The sequence below is a fragment of the Mustela putorius genome, unplaced genomic scaffold (genome assembly GCF_011764305.1).
Source record: "Mustela putorius furo isolate JIRA1106 unplaced genomic scaffold, ASM1176430v1.1 tig00000281_pilon_pilon_pilon, whole genome shotgun sequence".
Classification (NCBI taxonomy): domain Eukaryota; kingdom Metazoa; phylum Chordata; class Mammalia; order Carnivora; family Mustelidae; genus Mustela; species Mustela putorius.
Genome location: NW_025421343.1, coordinates 16,215,636 through 16,234,679, shown reverse-complemented (window position 1 = coordinate 16,234,679; position 19,044 = coordinate 16,215,636). Strand labels below are relative to the sequence as shown.

The 19,044-nt window shown below is 57.0% G+C and overlaps 1 protein-coding gene and 1 long non-coding RNA gene across 6 annotated transcripts in view; one reads left to right on the top strand and one right to left on the bottom strand.

The window, feature by feature from the left end:
- The window catches only part of PSD4 (pleckstrin and Sec7 domain containing 4), a 35,689-nt gene extending 22,963 nt beyond the window's left edge, over window positions 1-12,726 (top strand). For all 5 annotated transcript variants that reach the window (XM_045079129.1, XM_045079130.1, XM_004742398.3 and 2 more), the window contains 13 exons: window positions 193-574; window positions 3,119-3,295; window positions 3,733-3,813; window positions 3,959-4,071; window positions 4,305-4,363; window positions 4,542-4,631; window positions 5,971-6,014; window positions 6,364-6,524; window positions 7,478-7,548; window positions 7,662-7,828; window positions 8,316-8,460; window positions 8,731-8,874; window positions 10,421-12,726. In XM_045079129.1, the coding sequence (XP_044935064.1) occupies window positions 193-574; window positions 3,119-3,295; window positions 3,733-3,813; window positions 3,959-4,071; window positions 4,305-4,363; window positions 4,542-4,631; window positions 5,971-6,014; window positions 6,364-6,524; window positions 7,478-7,548; window positions 7,662-7,828; window positions 8,316-8,460; window positions 8,731-8,874; window positions 10,421-10,678 (1,892 nt within the window). In that variant the 3' untranslated portion in view covers window positions 10,679-12,726. The remainder of the gene's footprint in view (window positions 1-192; window positions 575-3,118; window positions 3,296-3,732; window positions 3,814-3,958; window positions 4,072-4,304; window positions 4,364-4,541; window positions 4,632-5,970; window positions 6,015-6,363; window positions 6,525-7,477; window positions 7,549-7,661; window positions 7,829-8,315; window positions 8,461-8,730; window positions 8,875-10,420) is intronic.
- On the bottom strand, window positions 5,340-8,425 carry LOC123391755. Its single transcript, XR_006606461.1, has 3 exons — window positions 8,285-8,425; window positions 6,093-7,912; window positions 5,340-5,488 (listed from the first exon to the last, which is right to left on the bottom strand). It is a non-coding gene; the product is annotated as an uncharacterized LOC123391755 (long non-coding RNA).
- Window positions 12,727-19,044: the final 6,318 nt, after the last annotated feature.

Sequence of the window (19,044 nt, the reverse complement as noted above, 5' to 3'; positions counted from 1 at the left end):
CCGCTGCCTCCGCATGTGGGAGGTCCCCAGCCGGAGGAGGGACAGAACGTGCTGCCCAGCTCCAGGGGGTGGAGCTGCAGGAAGGGAGCTCGCGAAGGTGGCCCTCCACGCTGTTTTCCTGGCTCTGCGGGGCCCCCTGGCCCTCAGCCTGCCTCTCACCCCATGTCAGCTTTCCTCCATGTTCTTCCTCAGGTGACAGTGATGCTGAGTGTCCCCAGGAGTCTGCTCTGCGCACGTTGGCTCCTGGCCCCTGGGGGAGCCCAGCCTCATCGCCGGAACCCAGCAGCCCCGAGTCTGAGAGCAGAGGCCCTGGCCCCAGGCCCAGCCCTGTGTCCTCACGGGAAGGCAGCCCATCGCCCCTGGGCCCCAACTGGCTCAGCAGTCTTCCCGAGCGGACACTAGATGCTTCATGCCCTTCACTCTTAGAGACAGATGGGGCAGAGCCAAGCTTCCCGGAGAAAGAGGAGGCAGGAGAACCCCCACAGCCAGGGGAGGAAGTGAAGAGTGAAGGCCCAGCCGGGACTGCCAAGGCTGGAGCCGTCCAGCCTGGCGTGTGCTTGACCTCTGCGGCAGGGTAAGTGTCCGACGAACCCGCTCTCTGGCTTCTAATTGTGGATACATTTAAGAATTCCCTGGACTGGATGGAGCATGAGAAATGCCTGCTGGGATTTAATACACTAACGTGGATTAAGCCAGGATTGTATGACTGGGTGCCTACAGCTTTGAGCAACACTGGAGGGTTGAAAAGCACGAGAAACCAAAAAGCAGACAGTTTTACACACCGGACAAGATTTGTGCGTGGTTTGGCAATGCCCCAAGAGCCTGGACACCAGGAGAGAAGGAGGGGAGGTGTTGGGGGCCCTGACAAGGGCCCTGTACGCAGAAAAAACGGGTGTCATGCTAAGCAGGGTGGGGAGCAGGAAGGTCAGAGCTTGTGATGGGGGGGGATGACACAGTGCTTTGAACTTGAAGGAAGTGTCTGGGAGAAACCCATCCGTGAGCCTTAGGCTGAGGGTATGGCTCAGATCTCGGGGGAAAGCCAGAACCCTAAGGGCAGTTGTGACTGGAACCAAGGAAGAGGATCTCGGGACCCCATAGCAGGATCAAATGGCCCCAGATCTGTGGCCAGATGCAGGAATAGGACCACGGGGAAACCAAGCTAGATGTCTGCCTCCTTCCGGAGGCTGCAGGGGGTTGCCAGCGCCTGGGGCCTCCACCTGGGAAAGGAGGGCACCTCCTGAAGAGGCAAGGGGGAACCGTAATTGTTCGGGTTGCACTAACTGGAGGGTCGGCCCTCCCCCCCACCCTATCTCTGTGTCACGGGGTGATGGGGACAGAACCTCAGGCAGTGTCAAAACGAAAGCATCTCTCTCATGCATCTGGAAAACCATTCAGTCTCTGGAGGTGCTGGGAGGCTTGGGAATCAGTGGGGAGTCCTTCCGGATCTGAGAAGAGAGGGCTCATCATACCAAAACTAAAGTCAAGTTCAGCCCAAGAGAAAAGTAAGTAGATCCACCTGAAATGAAAACCATATATTCATAGTAAGTAATAAAAAAGGATCAATTAGGACTTTTCTTGCTAGGATGCTAAATATCATTACACAAAGAAGTTCAGTCTTATTTTCAGCACAATATTGAGCTAATTTTCCTGACCCGAGTGTGCTGGTCCCATGGGCGCTCTCCTGTGTGCTTGACTGTCACAGTGAGGTCATGGAGGCTATTTTTATCATATTTTATTGTTTCATTTTATTTCATTCCAATCGATTAGTTTCATTTTTTTTTTTTTGAGGGGGAGGGGCCAAGAGAGAGGGAGAGAGAGAGAATCCCAAGCAGGCCCCACACCTCCGTTAATAAATTTTATAGTAGCTTTATTGAGAAATAATTAACAGACTGTACAGTGTACCCGTTTAAAGTACACAATCCCATGACAGTTTATGTTTGCATTATTTTTTCCCCAAAAGCAACTCCCCATCTAGATACTATTTTTGTAACAACACTAATCCATGAGGTCATTTCTGGGCGCGCTCCGCTGATTATCAAACAGCGCTCTTCAGCTGTGACAAGCGTGTCATTTTTCTCCTCTCCAACGGCCCACTGGACTAACGCCTCCGGTTCCTTGTCTGTCAGTGGCTTTTCCTGCGACTCCTAGAATCTTCTGGCCTCACTAACACAGACTTCACGAAGCCCTGTGTTTTGATGGGGGGGGGGAGCGAGATGTGTCTGTCCCTTTGCAGCGGGGCGCCGTTACACCCCCAGGAGCCTCAGGGAGGCATGAGCTGCGAAGACATGGCCCAGGCAGGGGCAGAGATGGACGTTTGTGTTCGGGCAGAGGGACTGTCGGGTGTGGCCTCGTGTTATAAGTGTCGGTTTACCCGTGAACATTTGCAGGTGCTGCTGATGCTGCTCCTGTCCAGCTGCCTAACTCTGGTCACTGGGCTATGGACTATCCCAATACCCCATAAGGAGGATCCCCCAGCCCCAGTGGTCGGGTTGCTGGGGAAATGGAAGAGTCCGGCAGAGACTGGGCTTGGTTGCCTCCAAAGTTCTGAGTGTCAGATGCTGAGTGTTCCCCGAGTGTGTGACCGCCCCCACCCCCACCGCCAGCTGTCACCATGCCTGAAGCCTGATCTCCCCTCACCTTTGCACCTTCCTTGGCTACAGCTCTAGGAGGAAAGCCTGGGGCTGGGGCAGGGAGGGGGAGGGGGCAAGGGGGCATCACGAGCGGGGCAGGACAGGTGAGGGAGACAAGTGGCTGGTGGGGGTCGGGGAGACCTGTGCCGTCCCTCCTGGGGATGGGTTCAGTACCACTGGCATCCTCAGAGGGCTGCACCTGCTGCCTAAGGTGAGTTAGACTCAGAATGTCCTTGTGGTTGACCTGAGAAGGCGCCGTGTGCTAAGCTTGGCTCCCGCTTAGGGAGGTGCCCTTGGCTCCCAGTGCCCGGGCCAGGCCAGGCCAGGCACGAGTTTCCTCAGTGAGGCCCTGGTCTAGCTGCTCCCTCCACCACTCGAGCTCCCCTGCTGATCACCCCTTCCATGACTGACCTGGAGGGACACTTGACCCAGTACCCCCACCTGTCCATCCCTTGTGGAAGTCTGAGGCCACTATTGGACATTCGCAGGCTTCCCGAGAGCCCCATGCCCCAGGCGCAGTGCCCGGAGGAAGGCCAGAGGCCACAGACTGGAGACAAGCTGGCTAATGGTGTCAACAGCGACAAGGTGGCCTGGAACTTGGCCTCTCGCCTCTATCACCTGGAAGGCTTCCGGAAGTCTGAAGTGGCCGCCTACCTGCAGAAGAAGTAAGGGGGTTTGACCCTGAGCAAGGCTGGAGGTTGTGTCGGGAGAGGAAGCACGGTCAGCAGACTCCGTCCACCGGCCAGCCGCCCCACTGCTGACCTTCATCCCCTCGATCCTGTCCTAGTCCGTCCCTGGGCAGTGCCTGCCGCTTCCTCTTAGTCCCACTTGTCACCCCTTCTCCACACTCTTGAGCCCTGCCTCGCGCCACCGGACCTGGCCACCTTGCCCCCCACCCAACTGCACGTGTGCTCCCCACTCAGCAGTAGACGGTGCCCACGGCAGACCAGACCCCGGCTGCTCCCTTGCCCTCTCACCCTCTGGGAATGTGCATGGGTCCTTGGGCCCCTTGGCATCTGCAGCCCCAGCCCAGACAACCCCCCCACCCCCACCTCCACCTCCACCCCCCACTGCGGGCGTCATTCCTGTTTCCTCTCTGCAGCAATGACTTCAGTAGGGCTGTGGCTGAGGAGTACTTGTCCTTCTTCCAGTTTGGAGGCCAGAGCCTGGACCGAGCCCTCCGGTAAGGCCTCCAGGCCCTCTCTGGAGAGGAGGGATGGCTGGGAGGTGGTGGCCCCGGTGAGGCCGGAATCTGATTGGACCCCAGCTCTGGAGCCTGCTGGCTACCCCAGCCTGGGCCCTGTCCTGGACTCTGGTCCTCCTTCCAGGGGCTTCCTCCAGGCCCTGGTGCTCAGCGGGGAGACTCAGGAGCGGGAGCGAATCCTCTACCAGTTCTCCAAGCGCTTCCATTACTGCAATCCGGGGGCCTTCCCTTCTGCAGGTAGGGAGGGGGCGGGCCCTGAGGGCAGGGCTCGCTGGGCTGCCTTGGGGGATGGCATGGAAGTGTCCCCTGGGTCTGCTCAGGCATTTACTGGGTACCAGCTCATGGGTGTGTGTTTGGGGAGCCACGGAGACCCAAAAGCATTTGCAGTTACCCCACCCAGTCTGGGCAGCGGAAAGGCAGGAGTCCTGGTTCTAAGGAGCTTTCTCTCCACTCGCCTCCCTCTGGGACAGATTCCGTTCACACTTTGACCTGTGCCATCATGCTCCTCAACACAGACCTGCACGGACAGGTGAGGGCACAGGGGAGCTTGAGGCCAGAGGCCTGGGATGGGGTCATGGAAGGGCTCTGGAGGACGTAGGTCTGGAGAACTGGAGAAGGTTCCAGAGTGGCCAATGGTGGTAGGGGGAGGTATTCTGTGGGGGGTGGGGAGTGTGTGCCTGTTGCCTCACTTCCCTCAATGGCCACAGAACATTGGGAAGAGCATGAGCTGCCAGGAATTTATCACCAACCTGAATGGCCTGCAAGACGGAGGGAACTTCCCGAAGGAGCTGCTGAAGGTAAGCACACGGGGCTATTCCCTGGGCTCGTGATACTAGGGCTCCCTCTGTAGCTCTTTATCTCCCCCGAAAAGTGGGGGAGATGCTCAGCCTGGGCCTGGCTCTGCTGCAATGTCCTTGGGAGGCCATGGCCTGTGTATGGAAGGTACTAGAGTGTGCGTCCCAGCCGGCAGCAGCCACACCTTAGAGTTTGTTGGCTTGTGCGAACTTGTAGGCCCCCTGCCTTGGACCTACTGAATTAGAATCCCTGGGGCTGGGACCCCTAAGATGTTCTCTGGAGTTTCCAGGTGATTCTGAGCATGGGGAGTCTTGAGATGCACTGGGTCTTTGGTTCTTGGAATGAGCAAAGGGCAAAGTTTCAAGTGCCAGTAAGGCTAAGACTTAGAGGCCAGATGTTCTAGGGTTTGAACTCTAGTCTTGGGCAGCTTACCCCCTGGCTTGCTCGAGTTTCTCCTGGGGTAGCGACTACATTACGGCGTGGTTCTCACAATGAAATAAAGGGCGTCAGGGGCCTAGCACAGCACGCGGGGCACACGGCTGGCTTTTCATATGCAGCAAGGCACTGGTTCTTTTTTTTTTCTTTTAAAGATTTTATTTATTTATTTGACAGACACAGAGATTACAAGTAGGCAGAGAGGAAGGCAGAGAGAGAGAGGGGGGAAGAAGCAGGCTTCTGGCTGAGCAGAGAGCCAGATGCGGGACTCGATCCCAGGACACTGAGATCACGACCTGAGCCGAAGGCAGCGGCTTAACCGACTGAGCCACCCAGGCGCCCCTGCACTGGTTCTTTTGTCTGCATGGTGGACATTTCTATAACACTTGCTGTGTGCTTGGCATCCTGCTAGACATTGCCGGGGCTAAAAAGGCAAGCAAGATTGCATGGACATGAATACTCTGTCAGATCATTTCCATGTCCCCGTGCCTTGTTGACTCATTCCTTCACCATCCATTTGTTGCTCTCCCCACCCCCACCCCTACCTTGGTCGGCTGTTCCTGCTCTGTCCCATCCCTCAGGGCAGGATGGTACTAGATGATTCATTTCCTTTCCCAGAGAACTAGCTCAGGCCTCCCTAAGCTCAGGTAGGGACTAGGATTGCTTTGCTCATCCTGTCTGGAGTGTCTCCCACGGTGCCTGGCACATGGCCGCTCCGTCCGTGGCTGCACGCTTGCACTCGTGGGTAGCTGGATGCATGCGGGAGCTGCTTCCCACTCAAGGAGGAAGGCAGCTGGGCCAGGGGTAGAAGAGGCAGACTGTAGCTTGGCCCTGTCTGACCTGGGCCAGCCAGAATTTGGGCCCCACGGGTCGAGGCTCCCTGCCCACTGTGTGCTTCTGTTCTAGGCCCTCTACTGGTCTATCCGAAGTGAGAAGCTTGAATGGGCTATGTAAGTGACAGTCCCTCTTCTCTCCACTGCCTGCCCCTCTCCCCCGTCCCTGGGCCTGTCCTCCCTCCACTCGCCTACCTGAGAGTTGCACGAGCCTGGGAGAGGTGCTGGACAGTGTTCCCCTCTGAGCGGGGCCCAGCCAGAGGCTGGGCGCTGGGCGAGTCTCCAAGGGGTGAAGGAGCCCAGGTAACACCTGGAGAAGCCAGGGGCCGTGGAGGGTGGGGATGACAGGAATGGATGGGCTGGTTTTGAAGGACTCCTTTTTGGGGATCCTGGGGCACAGGTGCATGGGCACCTCCTGGTGGCCTCTGCCTGGTCAGTACCCCCAACCTGATTCTCTGATGTCCAGGGATGAAGAAGACGCAGGCCGACCAGAGAAGGCCCAGGTGTCTCCCCCCACTGGCAAGCTGAGCAACCCTTTCCTGCAGCTGGCCCAGAACCCCACGGCGCCCACCTACAAGCAGGGCATCCTGGCCCGGAAGATGCATCACGATGCGGACGGCAAGAAGAGTGAGTATCTGCTGCCCTGTGGCGTGGAGGGCTCGTGTCCACCATCAAACCCAAGTGTGTGCGTGCCTGTGGGAGTGCCAAGTGGCTTGGCGCAGGTGACCTGGGGGCTGAGGTGCAGAGGGCTGGCACGGTCAGGGTCAGGGACAGGCAGCCTTTGTTGCTTCCTTGATGGGGATCATGTGCTGGGCACCAGGTAAGACGCCAGGGACAGGGGTACAGAGATAAGACATACCTAGGTACTCCCTGCTTTCCAGGTCCTCGTGGTAAGGGGGAGGTTAGGTGAGCACATCAGTGTCTGGGATAAAAGGTGGAAATGGCTGAGGGGTATAGGGAGGGGGAGATCAAGTATGGGGGTGTGGAGGAGGGGCAGGCTTTGATTAGACTTGGGGGTGAGGTGTGGGGGACAGGGATGGGTGAGGCTTCTGGGAAATGATGATATCTGAGCCGAACCTTGGTGGAAGAGGCCAGAGGGCATCCCCCCCTAGACAAAGGAGCAGGCATAGTCTGCTGGGAACAAAACAGCAGAAGGTACATCCGGCCTCAGTGTGGACAGGTGCAGGCTTTATAGCAGGGCAGCAACAGGACCAGAACATTAATGGGGTCCTGGATGGATCGGACAGGGGAACTAGCATTTGGCTTCAAGAAGCCACAGGGCCTGAGCAAGGTAGAGAGTTGACCCCGGAGACCCTTCTTCTGCACGAGGAGCTGAGCCCCTGTGCCTCTCAGGATGGGTGGGAGTGTCGAGAGAGGGGACAGTCGGTGTGGACATCTGCTTTTGTTGTTGGTGGGGCTTGAGTGCAACTTCCAGGGTGTGAGGCGTGGCACTGCTTGTTTGCGACTGTGTCTTGTGGTGCTGGCATGTTGCTGTGTGTTTATGTGCACCTGGGGAGGGACGAAGTTGGGGAGAGGGGTCATGTGTGTCTGAGTCTGGTTGTGTTCTGCTCCTGGGGCAGCGCCGTGGGGCAAGCGCGGCTGGAAGATGTTCCACACGTTGCTTCGAGGGATGGTCCTTTACTTCCTGAAGGTAGGGAGGGGGTGCATGGCCCTGACAGGCAGGGCAGGGAAGGGCCCAGAATGGTTCAGAGGGTGGGCAATTGATGATTACCTCTTTTCTGAGCCCCTGTGCCCCCCCCCCAGGGAGAGGACCACTGCCCCCCTGCAGGGGAGAGTTTGGTGGGGCAGATGGTGGACGAGCCCGTGGGGGTGCACCACTCACTGGCTACACCGGCCACCCATTACACCAAGAAGCCGCACGTCTTCCAGCTGCGGACTGCCGACTGGCGCCTCTACCTCTTCCAGGCTCCGTAAGTCGGGGGCGGGGGAGAATGGACCAGCAGCAAGGCCCTGGCTCGCCTCTCCCTGGTTCCTCGCTCATCACCCTCTGATGGCTGTGGTGGAAGCAGGACAATGCTGGTGGCAGGGGTCCTTGGGCCGCACCTGTTCCCCCGACCCCGCCCACTTTGCCTCCAACTGGGCCTCTTCCCTGGTCCAGCGCCTGGTTGAGCCTCCTACTTCTGAACCCAGGATTCCAGGAAGCCTCTAGTGATCGATTCCCCCCCCCCCCCATTTGATCTAAAAATCTTTCGCCTTCCTAGATTTTCCTCTTTGATGATAAAAGCCACCAGCACAGGTCAACCACCTCGACTGGTGGGCGGGCTTCTGGCTTTTTGAAGCGCTGAATCCTGAGTCTGGAAGGCTGTGCAGACCATAGGAGGTTGGGGTGGGAGTGGGGGGGAGAGGGGCAGGGCCGACTCTGTCACCTTGGGGTCTGACGGTCTCCTCTGCCCTCAGCACCGCGAAGGAGATGAGTTCCTGGATCGTGCGCATCAACCTGGCCGCCGCCACGCACTCTGCGCCGCCCTTCCCCGCCGCTGTGGGCTCCCAGCGCCGATTCGTCCGGCCCATCCTGCCTATAGGTCCCGCCCAGAGCTCCCTGGTACTGGGGGCCCCGGAAACGGGCGGGTGCGGCGGGGAAAGGGGCTGCTCAGCCTCGGGACGAAGTGGGAGATGGTTGGGCGGGGCTGCGCGCCAGGCTTAGGAACCGGGAGAGGGATGGGCTGCGCACTGGGCCCGGAAACAAAGGGAGGGTGGGCGGCTGCGCACCTGGGTCCAGAATGTTGAGAGGTTTATGGTGGACTGCGCACCTCGGGCTGGGAACGGATAGGGGTGCGGTGGGACAGCTTCCCTCTCCGCCTCCCGCTCCCAGGAGGAGCAGCATCGATCCCACGAGAACTGCCTGGACGCCGCCTCCGACGACCTGCTGGATCTGCAGAGGAACTTACCGGAGCGGCGGGGCCGCGGCCGCGAGCTGGAGGAGTACCGCTTGAGGAAGGAGTACCTGGAGTATGAGGTCAGGCTGCGGAGTCTCCGCCTTCGCTGGGCTTTCCCACCCCCTCGGCTGGGCTCTCTGCCGCCCTCTCGTGGCCGCATCCGGCCTTGCAGCTTTCGTTGCCCAGGTGGCTCAGGACTGGGGGAGGCCGTGTGTGCGAATTCATGTGCAGGGCTGTGCGCAAAGTGTGTGTGTCCGTGTGCACTCAGACCCCTTCAGTTCTTGTCCTGGGGGCTCCTAGAAACTGCTTTTCTGGAAACACTCACAGGAGACGTTTGGTCAGTTTCTTTTACCTAAGAGTGGACTGTATTTGACTTCGCTTAAATTGAAGGAAAAACTGTGTTTTAGTTTAATTATTTCCCCTAATACCTGCCTAGTCCTAATAGGCAGTATTTATGGCGTTTGTCATACTTGCCTGTATTACCTTGTTTAGTTGTCTAACAACTGCTGTAGGGGTGATCTTCACTTTACAGAGGAGGAAACAGGCAAGGAGGAATGAAACAATGTGTCCAAACCCCATGAATTCACATCCTACTCCAGTCAGGACTGTAGCCCATTTATAACCTTCACCAAGGACCTTTTCACCCCTCTGATTGATGCTGCACTGTTTTATCCCCTGACCCCCCCCATTCTATCTCCCCATCCCCCCTTACACTTTATGCCTATGGTCAGTGCGCACGTTCTGGGACCCGAAGCAGGAGGGGGATGGTGGGGGGCAGTATGAGAACAGAGAGGGTCAGAGCCACTCAGAGGCAGAGACCAGAGAAGGGAGCACCTGTGTCATCTCTGGCTGTGTGTGCTGGGCTTCGTGCTGTCCCCTCCCTGCCTTCGTGGCCCAGCCTTTGGTTTGGTAGGTGCACTACTTCCCAGAGGTCCTGGGGTGGGGGGGGGCAGGACCCAGCTCTGCCTGCAGAATTCTAGCCTCTCCCTACCTATGACCAGCTGCAACCTGTAGCAACCCCGGGCCCTCTCTAGACCTCTTGCCCTCTTGATTAAGTGGAGAAAAGGACTCCTGGGCCACCCAGGCACCCAGGGTGAGCAGGCACTTACTACACGGGGACCCGTATCTGAAGGCTGCTAGTTACAGAGGCCTTCCGAGTGTTAAACAGATGAAGGTGGTTAGCATCCCGCTCTCCAGATGCCAATTGTTAAAATGCGATTCAGACTCAATTAGGCTTCAGTACAGATGTGAGCTGTTTGTGTGCAATGCCGCACAGATCAGGCCTAGCGGGTTATGGATCTTTTAGTGTCTCGGGGATGGAACACATTCTGGAGACATTAGTTACAGCGCTACAAGGTGGAGGCTGTTAGAACAAGGCTGGGCTGGTGGGTGCTGTTAGAACCCCATCCAGGTAACTGCAGGGTTTGGCGATGTGGCTGCCGTGTTCTGCAAAGTTGGCTTGCTCAAGCTCAGTGCAGACACTGGCTGTGGGTCCAGCCCTCTTTCTGCAGAAATCTTTACTGTCCAGAGCTTTGTGCATGTGGGAGGGGTCTGCCCTGCATGCTTCTGGCCTCCTCCTGTGCAGAAGCCCGGCTGGTGTTAAGCGGGCACGGCCGTGTTTTGCAGAAAACCCGCTACGAGACCTACGTGCAGCTGCTGGTGGCCCGTCTGCACTGCCCCTCGGATGACCTGGACCTGTGGGAAGAGCAGCTGGGGAAGGAAGCCAGAGGCGCTCAGGAGCCCAAGCCCAGCCTGAAGAAGTCCCACTCCAGCCCATCCCTGCACCAGGAGGAGGCCCCCACCACGGCCAAGGTGAAACGCAACATCTCAGAGCGCAGAACTTACCGGAAGATCATACCCAAGAGGAACCGCAATCAGCTCTGAAGCTGGGACCGCCTCACGGACTCAGGCCCCGAGTTCCGGGGTCTAGAAGTGGGGGAAGGGACCTGAGGTAAGACCCCATGGAGGAGACTTGCTTCAGCGGGTCTGCACTGGGGAGGAGGCCTTCCCTTTCCTGCTGAAGGACAGCCCCTGTTCCTCTGCAGTCCTCACCGCCCCCTTTGCCGGAGCTTTCCTGCTACTGCTGTGCTCACCCTAACGACAGCCCCCAGCTGCCCTCATCCCTGCTCACTCCCAAGGGAGGACAGAGGTCAAGGGGTGGGCTGCGCTCCCATGTCACCCTTCCCTGTTCCACAGTCTAGAGTGGCCACATTGCTTGGGCCTGGGGGCAGGTCAGCACTCATTTGAGAATCCAAGAACCCGTGGGCCCTGAGCTTCCAGAAGGGAGGCTGGGGCAGCAGAAGCCTCTGGGCAGTCAAGCCAGAGGAGCCACAGCCCTGAGGACAGTCTTGCTCTGGGAGTCGGGTGGCCTGGGATGAGAGGTCCTGGGAGAACCCAGGCAGCCTCAGGTGACTGAGACAGCGGGGTGGCTTGGCCCTGCCCCCTGACAGGTAGGGCTTCTGGGGCTTCGAGGACAAACTCAGTGATGCTGACTCTGGGGCCCCAGGCCTTTGTGTGCTTTCCGCCGCAATCACCCGTGCACCTGGGGCAGATGGGAGAGGCCACACCCCACACACCCAATTGCTAATCATCAGAGCAGAACCATTGGTGGTCAGTGAAGGCCAGAGGGCATGGGGCCTCCAGAGCTCTGTGGAGAGCCCTGGGAACAAGAGGCCTTTGTTTCCTCAGAGCAGGGAAGGAGGTCCCTCAGGTTCAGACCTGGGAGAGGCTGAGGGGCAAGAGGCCATGATATATCCCCTGGGGGCCCTCTTGGAAGGAGCTAGTCTGGGAGTTGTGAGGGCCGGGTGAAAGCCTGGCTGCCTTCCACGCAGCCCATCCCATGAAGTTGCATTCCCAAGGAGGGGCACCAGGGACCCTTCCAGAATCCCTCACCCCCCTGCCAGCTCTCAGGGGGCTTTGCTGCCCTTCCTGGGAAGTCCCCCTGTGCTGCCCTCTGGCTGCCTCCCAGCTGGGCTCTGGGGGAGGTTCCGGACACTCATGGACCTCGGGCTCTGCCTGTGGGAAGGAGGCTGGGATGGAGAAGCAGCCACCATTGTCTCTGTTCAGCCAAGTGTGCGAGCAGGCTGCCTGCCAAGAGGGGCCTCTGCTGCCCGGCTGCCGCCTGCTGGCTGACGCACGGCCTCTCCAGCCTTCCTGCCGGGGCCCCTCTCCTCCCAATCCATGCTAGAAACCAGCCCTGGGGCCTGGAAGGCCACCAAGTGGGGCTGGCCCTTCGGGGACCACAGGGGTTGTCTGGCCAGGGCTCAGCTCAGGGCAGGGCCGGGTACTCAGTCGGTGTACAGTAACTGCAGGCCAGTGAAGAAGGAGGTGTGCACGTGTGTGCAAGGAACCGAGGGTCAGGGGGATTGGCGCAGCTGGGACCCCCTGCAGGATCCCAGGCTGGGTCTCCCTTTGCCCGGGTGCCCGTGCACATCTGAATGTGCGTGTCCGTGTCTGTGTGCGGGTGTGGAACGCTGTGTGTGCAGGCTGTCAGAGCCTTGGGACCTCAGAACATTTGTTCACCCACTCACACATTTGTTCATTCATTCATTTCACAACTGATATTGACCACTTTTTATGGAATCCGCCTATGGCCTCCAGGAGGTAACAGCCCCGTCCTCTGGCTCCTTGCTGTTAGGGCAGAGGCACACTTCATCTTGCTGGAGAGGCATGTGGAAGACACACTCCCACTCTGCTCAGGGATTCGGATTCAGTAGTTTGGGGTCAGAGGCACGGATAAATATTTTTAAAGCAGCTTGGGTCACATCACTGATGTGCAGCTAATAAGTGAAAACCTAGTATCAGATCAAGGTGACTTGCCCCAGGACTGATACAAGCTTGGCCTTGAGTGGGTTATTTGACCTCACTGAACATGTATCCTTCTTTCTAAAACCAGAATAAAAGGCAGAGGTTTGTCTGCATTTTTGCATGGATGTGGCAGTTTGATGCTTCTTTGCTCATGTGGGACTGGCACCTGTCTTTCACCTGGGTACCTGAAGCCTTCAGAGACAGATGGGGGCCGCGGGATCCCACCTGGCCAATGCAGCTAGACAGGGGCTTGGACCAGAGGCCTGAGGGCGAGGCGAGGCTAAGCTGCAGTTCTGACATATGACCACTGGGGGGCGGGCTTGCATCTTTCAAGCTTGTGTGCTCAGGTGTCCAGCTGCAGAGTTCCGCTCCCTGAAGAAGAGGAAGTTAGTCTGTTTGTCCCCAGCCATCACCAGAACCAGGACCTTCCACTTCCCTAAACCCACAGAGGTCCAAGCCAGGCCCCCCAACTTCTGGAGAAGTCAGCCATGGGAAGGGTTGCAACTCTGACATCTTTCTGCAGATGGAGAAGAAAAAGAGTTTCTGGAGCCATATGGGGGAAGCCTAGAGTTCCCGCAAAGAATTGTCCCCACAAAAGTGAACACTGAGTGAGCTCCCAGTCCTAATCCTGAGGTGTGGGGCAGATGTGGCCCACAGGCATATGTCTGACCTTGTGTTCACCCTCGCTTCCTCTCCCACCTGGGAAGCGGGTTGGTGCATCTCTTTGCAGACAATGGGATGGGCACAGGTTCTTGGTGATGAGCTCAGGCTCTGTTTGGTCTCTGGCTCCTCCTTTCCCTTCTAGGGGGCGCTCAGCCTCTGGGACCCTGGGCCTGGTGTGACCCAGGTGATACCCCAGATGTAATCTTTCCCTGGTCTCCCAGCATCTCTGTTTTGTGTGGCTTTCTGCTGATAACATTTAAATGTTATCATTTAACTGAGTCCGATGGTGACAACAGATGGGCTATCATGGAAGAAGCAGGGCTGCAGGACTGGGGTGAGGGTGGGCAAGGGAAACACAGCAGTGGGGCTCGGGGCCTGGTCACATGGGACCTTGCCTGCAGCCCAAGAGTGTGCTTTTCCAGCAGGAGAGGCCCAGACTCATGGCTTAACAGCCAGCCAGCCAGCCTGGGAGTTTTGCTTTAAGAAAATGAAATGACTTGAGTGAATAAGGCCAATAGGGAGAGTCGGAATGGGGCCTCGAGACCCTCTGTACTACCTGCGCAACTTCTTTTAAGTCTAAAATAAAAAATGAAAAGAGGGGGGAAAAACCAGTGGCCTGGAAACTTAGGACAACCTGGCAATCCGCCATCTGGCCCTTCTCCCTCCCTGACCCCCGCCCCCAGGCGCATGCCTGCACATACTCAACGCGTACTTATGGCTTTCCTGAATGCCACACTCTCCACGACGGCTCCTCCCCACCGCCTCTCCATCAACTAACTCTTCTGGATGTCTCTGCCCCCTTGCCATCTCACTGTGGCTTACACCTTTACCTGTCCTTTCCTCTTCCCTTCTCTAGCAGAAGAGGTGCTCACTGCGTTCTTGGGACCGACCTCTTCCCTGAGACCACACACCACCCCTGCTTCTCCTGCCTGCCGTGACCTGTCTCCCTCAGGGCTTCCATCTGGGTCTCTGGACCTACTTTTACCCCCTTCTTCATCCCTTGCCAACAACTTCCAGGATATCGCCCTTGCGAAAAAAAAAGAAAAGGAAAAACGGGCATTTGACTCCTTGCTTGTTGTAGCTGAGACCCACACATGTGTGGTCTTTGCCGGCTGTTGCTCTCCCTTGCCTGGGTCCCATTCACACCTGGCTCCTGTTCACACCTTGCAAACTGGTTTCTGTGGTACTCATCTCTGAAATGAGGACATACCAGAAGGGCCACTTGTGACCCTTAATCATCAAATCCAGTGTCTTCTCAGCCTTCATGCCCCGCACCTCTCAACGACCTTTGACCCAGAGACCTGCCTAGCCCTGCACAAGGCCCAGCATGATCTGGAGTCAGCAGTTAGGACCTGGAGTTAGACTGCCTGGGATTGAGCCCCCATGGTTCCTTTTCTAGCCGTCTGACCATGGGTCAGTTACCTACCCTCTTATACTCCGGATTGCTTATCAAACAGGGATAATAACACTATTTACCTCAGAGAGTCCTTGTGAGGAATAAGTAAAATTATGCACGTAAACATCTCAGAACAATGCCTGGCACTGAAGGAAAGCCTAGCAAGTTAGCTATTAGCTCACGGCCTTACTGGCCTTACCCCATGCACCCTCCCCTCCTGGGGGCCCCCGCTTGGGTTCTGCTCTCCAAATGCAAGGCCTCGGTTTTTCTTCTGCCTGGAAGTTGCAAGTAACAAATCTGAACTCAAATGGGCTTTAGCTAAAAAAAGAGAGGACATTCCATCGCTCCCATAATGAGTCGCTCTATATCCAGGTCAGGTGAAGCTTGAGTGAGGGCTCTGCACTGAGCCTTGCCCTGCTCTGTTCTTCTGGGCTCCATCTCCCAGGCTAGGAAGCAGGAGGAGCCCTCATGGTCCCAAGATGGCCCCAGGAGCTACCAAGTGGCCCTCTTCTTGGTGCCAGTCTAACACAGAGAGACCATCTGCTTCTTGGGAAGTTCAAACTCAAGTCCAGCAACAGAGTCTCTCTGAGCTGCCCACTTTGAGCCATGTGCCCATCTCTGAGCCAATCACCAGGGTCAGGGGCTTAGGATAGGCAGAGTCCACCTTCTGAGATGGGATGGTGGTGAAGCCGTATCACACAAAGGATGGAGACTGGGACCAGCTGCGGAGAAATTCTGAGTACTACTGGTACCAGGATAGGGAGGAAACCAACTGTATCTGGATGCCGTCTCCTCCAGGAAGCCTTCCTTGATCACTGCTCCCCCAGTTAAGTCTCTAACTTTCTACATCCCTCCCTTCCCCTGCTATCCCCTCATTCCCTTCCCTCTTCTTTCTGTCCCTGCTCCCAGTGGAACAGACGCTTCCCAAGGGGAGGAGCTGGGCAAGCTGGTTCCCAATGCTCAGGAGCCAACACCTGCAGTATGAAAGTATAACTCTCAAAGCTGTATGCCCTTGGGCTTCTGGCCTACATGTTCTCCTGGTTCTTCTCCCTTCTTCCATGTTCTTTCTCTGTCTTTCTTCTGCTTTCTCCTCCTATCCCTGAACTCAGTCTTCCCCCAAGGTGCAGCTTTCGGAGGCCTTCAGGATAGCTTCTCGGAAAGCCTCCTGATGTAAATAAACCTTCAGCTCTGATCTCTGCCCTGGCTTTTGCCCCAGAGGTCTAACTGGGCAGGACTCGGCCCTCAATATTCTTCCCGGAGAGGATAAGTTTCCGTATAGATGTTACTTATTACACATAAGACTGGATTTAGTGTCGTCCCCCTAAACCTGTCCCCTCTGACTCCTCTGTTTCTATTAATGATTCTGTGACGGTTCTGTGTCTTGAGAGGTGACACACCAGGATTCTGAGGATATTTGAGCCAAATGGGCCTTTGCCTCACCTTTGGTGTCAGGCGGAAGCTTCTGGTTTTCTGACGTCTTTGTCTCCGTCTGGTGTGACACAGACAGGGTCTGGAGGAGGTACATGGACAGAAAAGCGATGATTTTCTCAGTCAGGTAAGGGACCGTGAAACCCTTCCACTTGGCCACTGCCACGAGACTCAAGGCCGATCTCCAGCTCAACGGGGCCTGCTCAGGGCCGCTCACTCTGCATTTTCTGGGGTCCCGATACTTTAGTCCTTACTTGTATTTTCCTAATTTATTGCATGCATTTCCTGTGAGCTGTCTCAAATCCTCTCTGGAACAAGGTGGGGAATACATTAATATTTAAAATAAAATAAACAAAATGTCAGTGTGTGTGTGTCTTAGGTTGGAAATTCCTTAAGGGCAGGGACCATGTCTGTTTATATGGCACCTGGCACAGTGTCAAATTGAAGCTTAACAAATGAATTTTGATGAAGAGGGAGAAAGAAGCTGCCTGCAGGAAGATACGGAGATTTAAACTTCACCCTCCAGCTACCCCTCAGCCAAAGCCCCTTTGGCACGGGGCGCCCTGCCTCACTCCGTTCCTGACCATCCACGTTCCCTCCTGAGAAGGGTCTCGCTTACATTTTGCGTTGCCCTCACCTAGCACCCTCGTTCTCTCTCCTGGGAACCCAAGCACAGGAGAACAGCCCTTTTCTCAGGATTGAGGTCTGGCTTTTAAGGCCCTAGAGGGGGTTTAGGGTTTGTGGTTGGTGTTCCCGGCGGCTGCTGCTTCATCTTCGAGGAGACAGTGATGCCAGAGAAAGGCCCTGTGACCTTCCTCATGACCAGCCCTGTCCTCACCCAGACCCTGCTGTCTTGCAGCTGTTCCCCTTCCTCACATAAACCCAGCCCCAGCCGCACCTCGCCCAGGGCTTCACCCCGAAACACCCAGCACCCCCCCCTTCACCCTCCACCCACAGGCTCAGTGGAGGCCGGGCAGCAGCGCATGGTGCTAAGGGACCGCCACGGGCAGAGAGGTTAGAGGTGCTGTCCCCACTCGTGCCTTGGCCCCGTGGGGGCCTCCAGCCAGGCGGGGACGTGGCTGAGGGAGGGAGAGGGTAAGCCGCTTCAAAACTCCAGATGCAGCAGTTAAAAAGAGGACAGAGGCAATGATCCTTCAAATTGCCACATCTGTATAATCTGCCTTTTATTTTCTGCTTCATGAAGTTTTATTTCCTATTATTTATTCACCTCCCCGCCCTCCCCTCCCCCGCCTCCGCTCCTCCTTAGCAGGCGACATGCTCAGATGGGCCCTGAGCCTTGGCCTGGGTCTCAGCCCACCCCCACCCAACCCCCACCCCGGGCCTGCTGCTGAGAGAAGGCACCTGCTCCCCCTGCTAGGACGCCCCCCCCCATCATTGTGCTACAGCCCTTATGGGCCCCTCCCTACACCCTCCAAGTGGGGCTTGGCTGCAATGCGCTTGCGGGTGGGGGGGGGATCGGGGAGGGGAGGCCTGTCCCCCAAGACTGCTGTCTCTGTCACCAACACTTAGCAGAAGCTTATGGGAAAGAAGAACCCAAGGACCTAGAACTCACAGCCAGCTGGAGTCTCCGTCCCCATGTATCCCCCCGCTGCTCTCCTATGTCTCATTTCCTACCCTCCACCTTTCCCTTCTGCTCCTCCAAGCTGTGGTTGGAGAAGGGTGTGTGTGTGGGGGGGCAGCCTGCTGAGCTGGGGAGGGGCCGGTATTGAGATGGGACAAAGGGGGGAAACCAGGGAAGCCCACAGAGGGAGGGGCAGCTGCCCAGCTGGTTTAGACACTGAGACCCCTCTTCCCCTGTCCTGGCCTGGCACCACATAGCAGGAACAAAGAAGCAGCTCAGAGTAAAACCCAGGGCTTCAGGTCCCAGGCTCCGGGCTAGTGGCATTTGAGCTGGAGTGGGGTGAGACGGCATTTGAGAAGGGTCTCGCTTACATTTTGCGTTGCCCTCACCTAGCACCCTCGTTCTCTCTCCTGGGAACCCAAGCACAGGAGAACAGCCCTTTTCTGGGGATTGAGGTCTGGCTTTTAAGGCCCTAGAGGGGGTTTAGGGTTTGTGGTTGGTGTTCCTGGCAGTTGCTGCTTCATCTTCGAGGAGACAGGAAGGATTTTGCAAGCATTGTCGGAAACCTGCAAGCACTCATGGCCTTCATGACTTTTCCAGCTTGTTCTGTAGTGACTTCCGTAGAAGTCTCATTTCTATGGTCAGAGGGACTTGAGGGTTGGGGGGCAGTGGGTGGTGGAATCCAATCGGATTCATCTTGTTCTCAGCTCCGTGCCTGTCACCGAGGCTGAGACATCGTAGATGGTTCACGAGCGAACCCCAGATGAACATGGCAGTCAGCATGAGAGCTCAGCAGACTCCCCCCCCACCCCAACCATTAACTGTGATGCCTTAGCCTCGCTCTGGTTTCTGCCCCAGTCCTGGAATCCTTTGGAAGCCTGGCTTCTCTCCTCCAGCCAAGGCAGGGCTCCAGTGCCCTGCGTGAGTGGGCACCAGAAGCCACTCCACCCCACCCCAACAGAGACCCGATTCCAAATATGGAAATATGGCGTTTCCTGGGGGTGTTCAATGGAAAGTTACCTGGGGAATTTGGGGAAAAGAGGCTTCATACCTGAACCAGTCAGATGAGGCTGGGAATGCCTTTCACTGACCCAGCAACTGTTGAGTCACAGTGTTTGGGCTGGACATCATGGCCCATGCCATGCATTTCACAGATGAGGAAACTGGAGTCCCCTGGGGTCTCCAGTGGGGAGGTGATAGGGAGGGGTCCAAGGCCCACCCCCCAGCTCTGGGCTCCTTCCCTTCATCCCTGGCCCCCCTCTCTCGGGGAGGGGTGGGAGAAACAAAGGTGATGACCGGGACCTTGTTCTGACGACAAGAACCAGCAGGTTCTGGTACCCCTCAAATTCAGTCCCCAGAAAGGCAGGCAGAGCA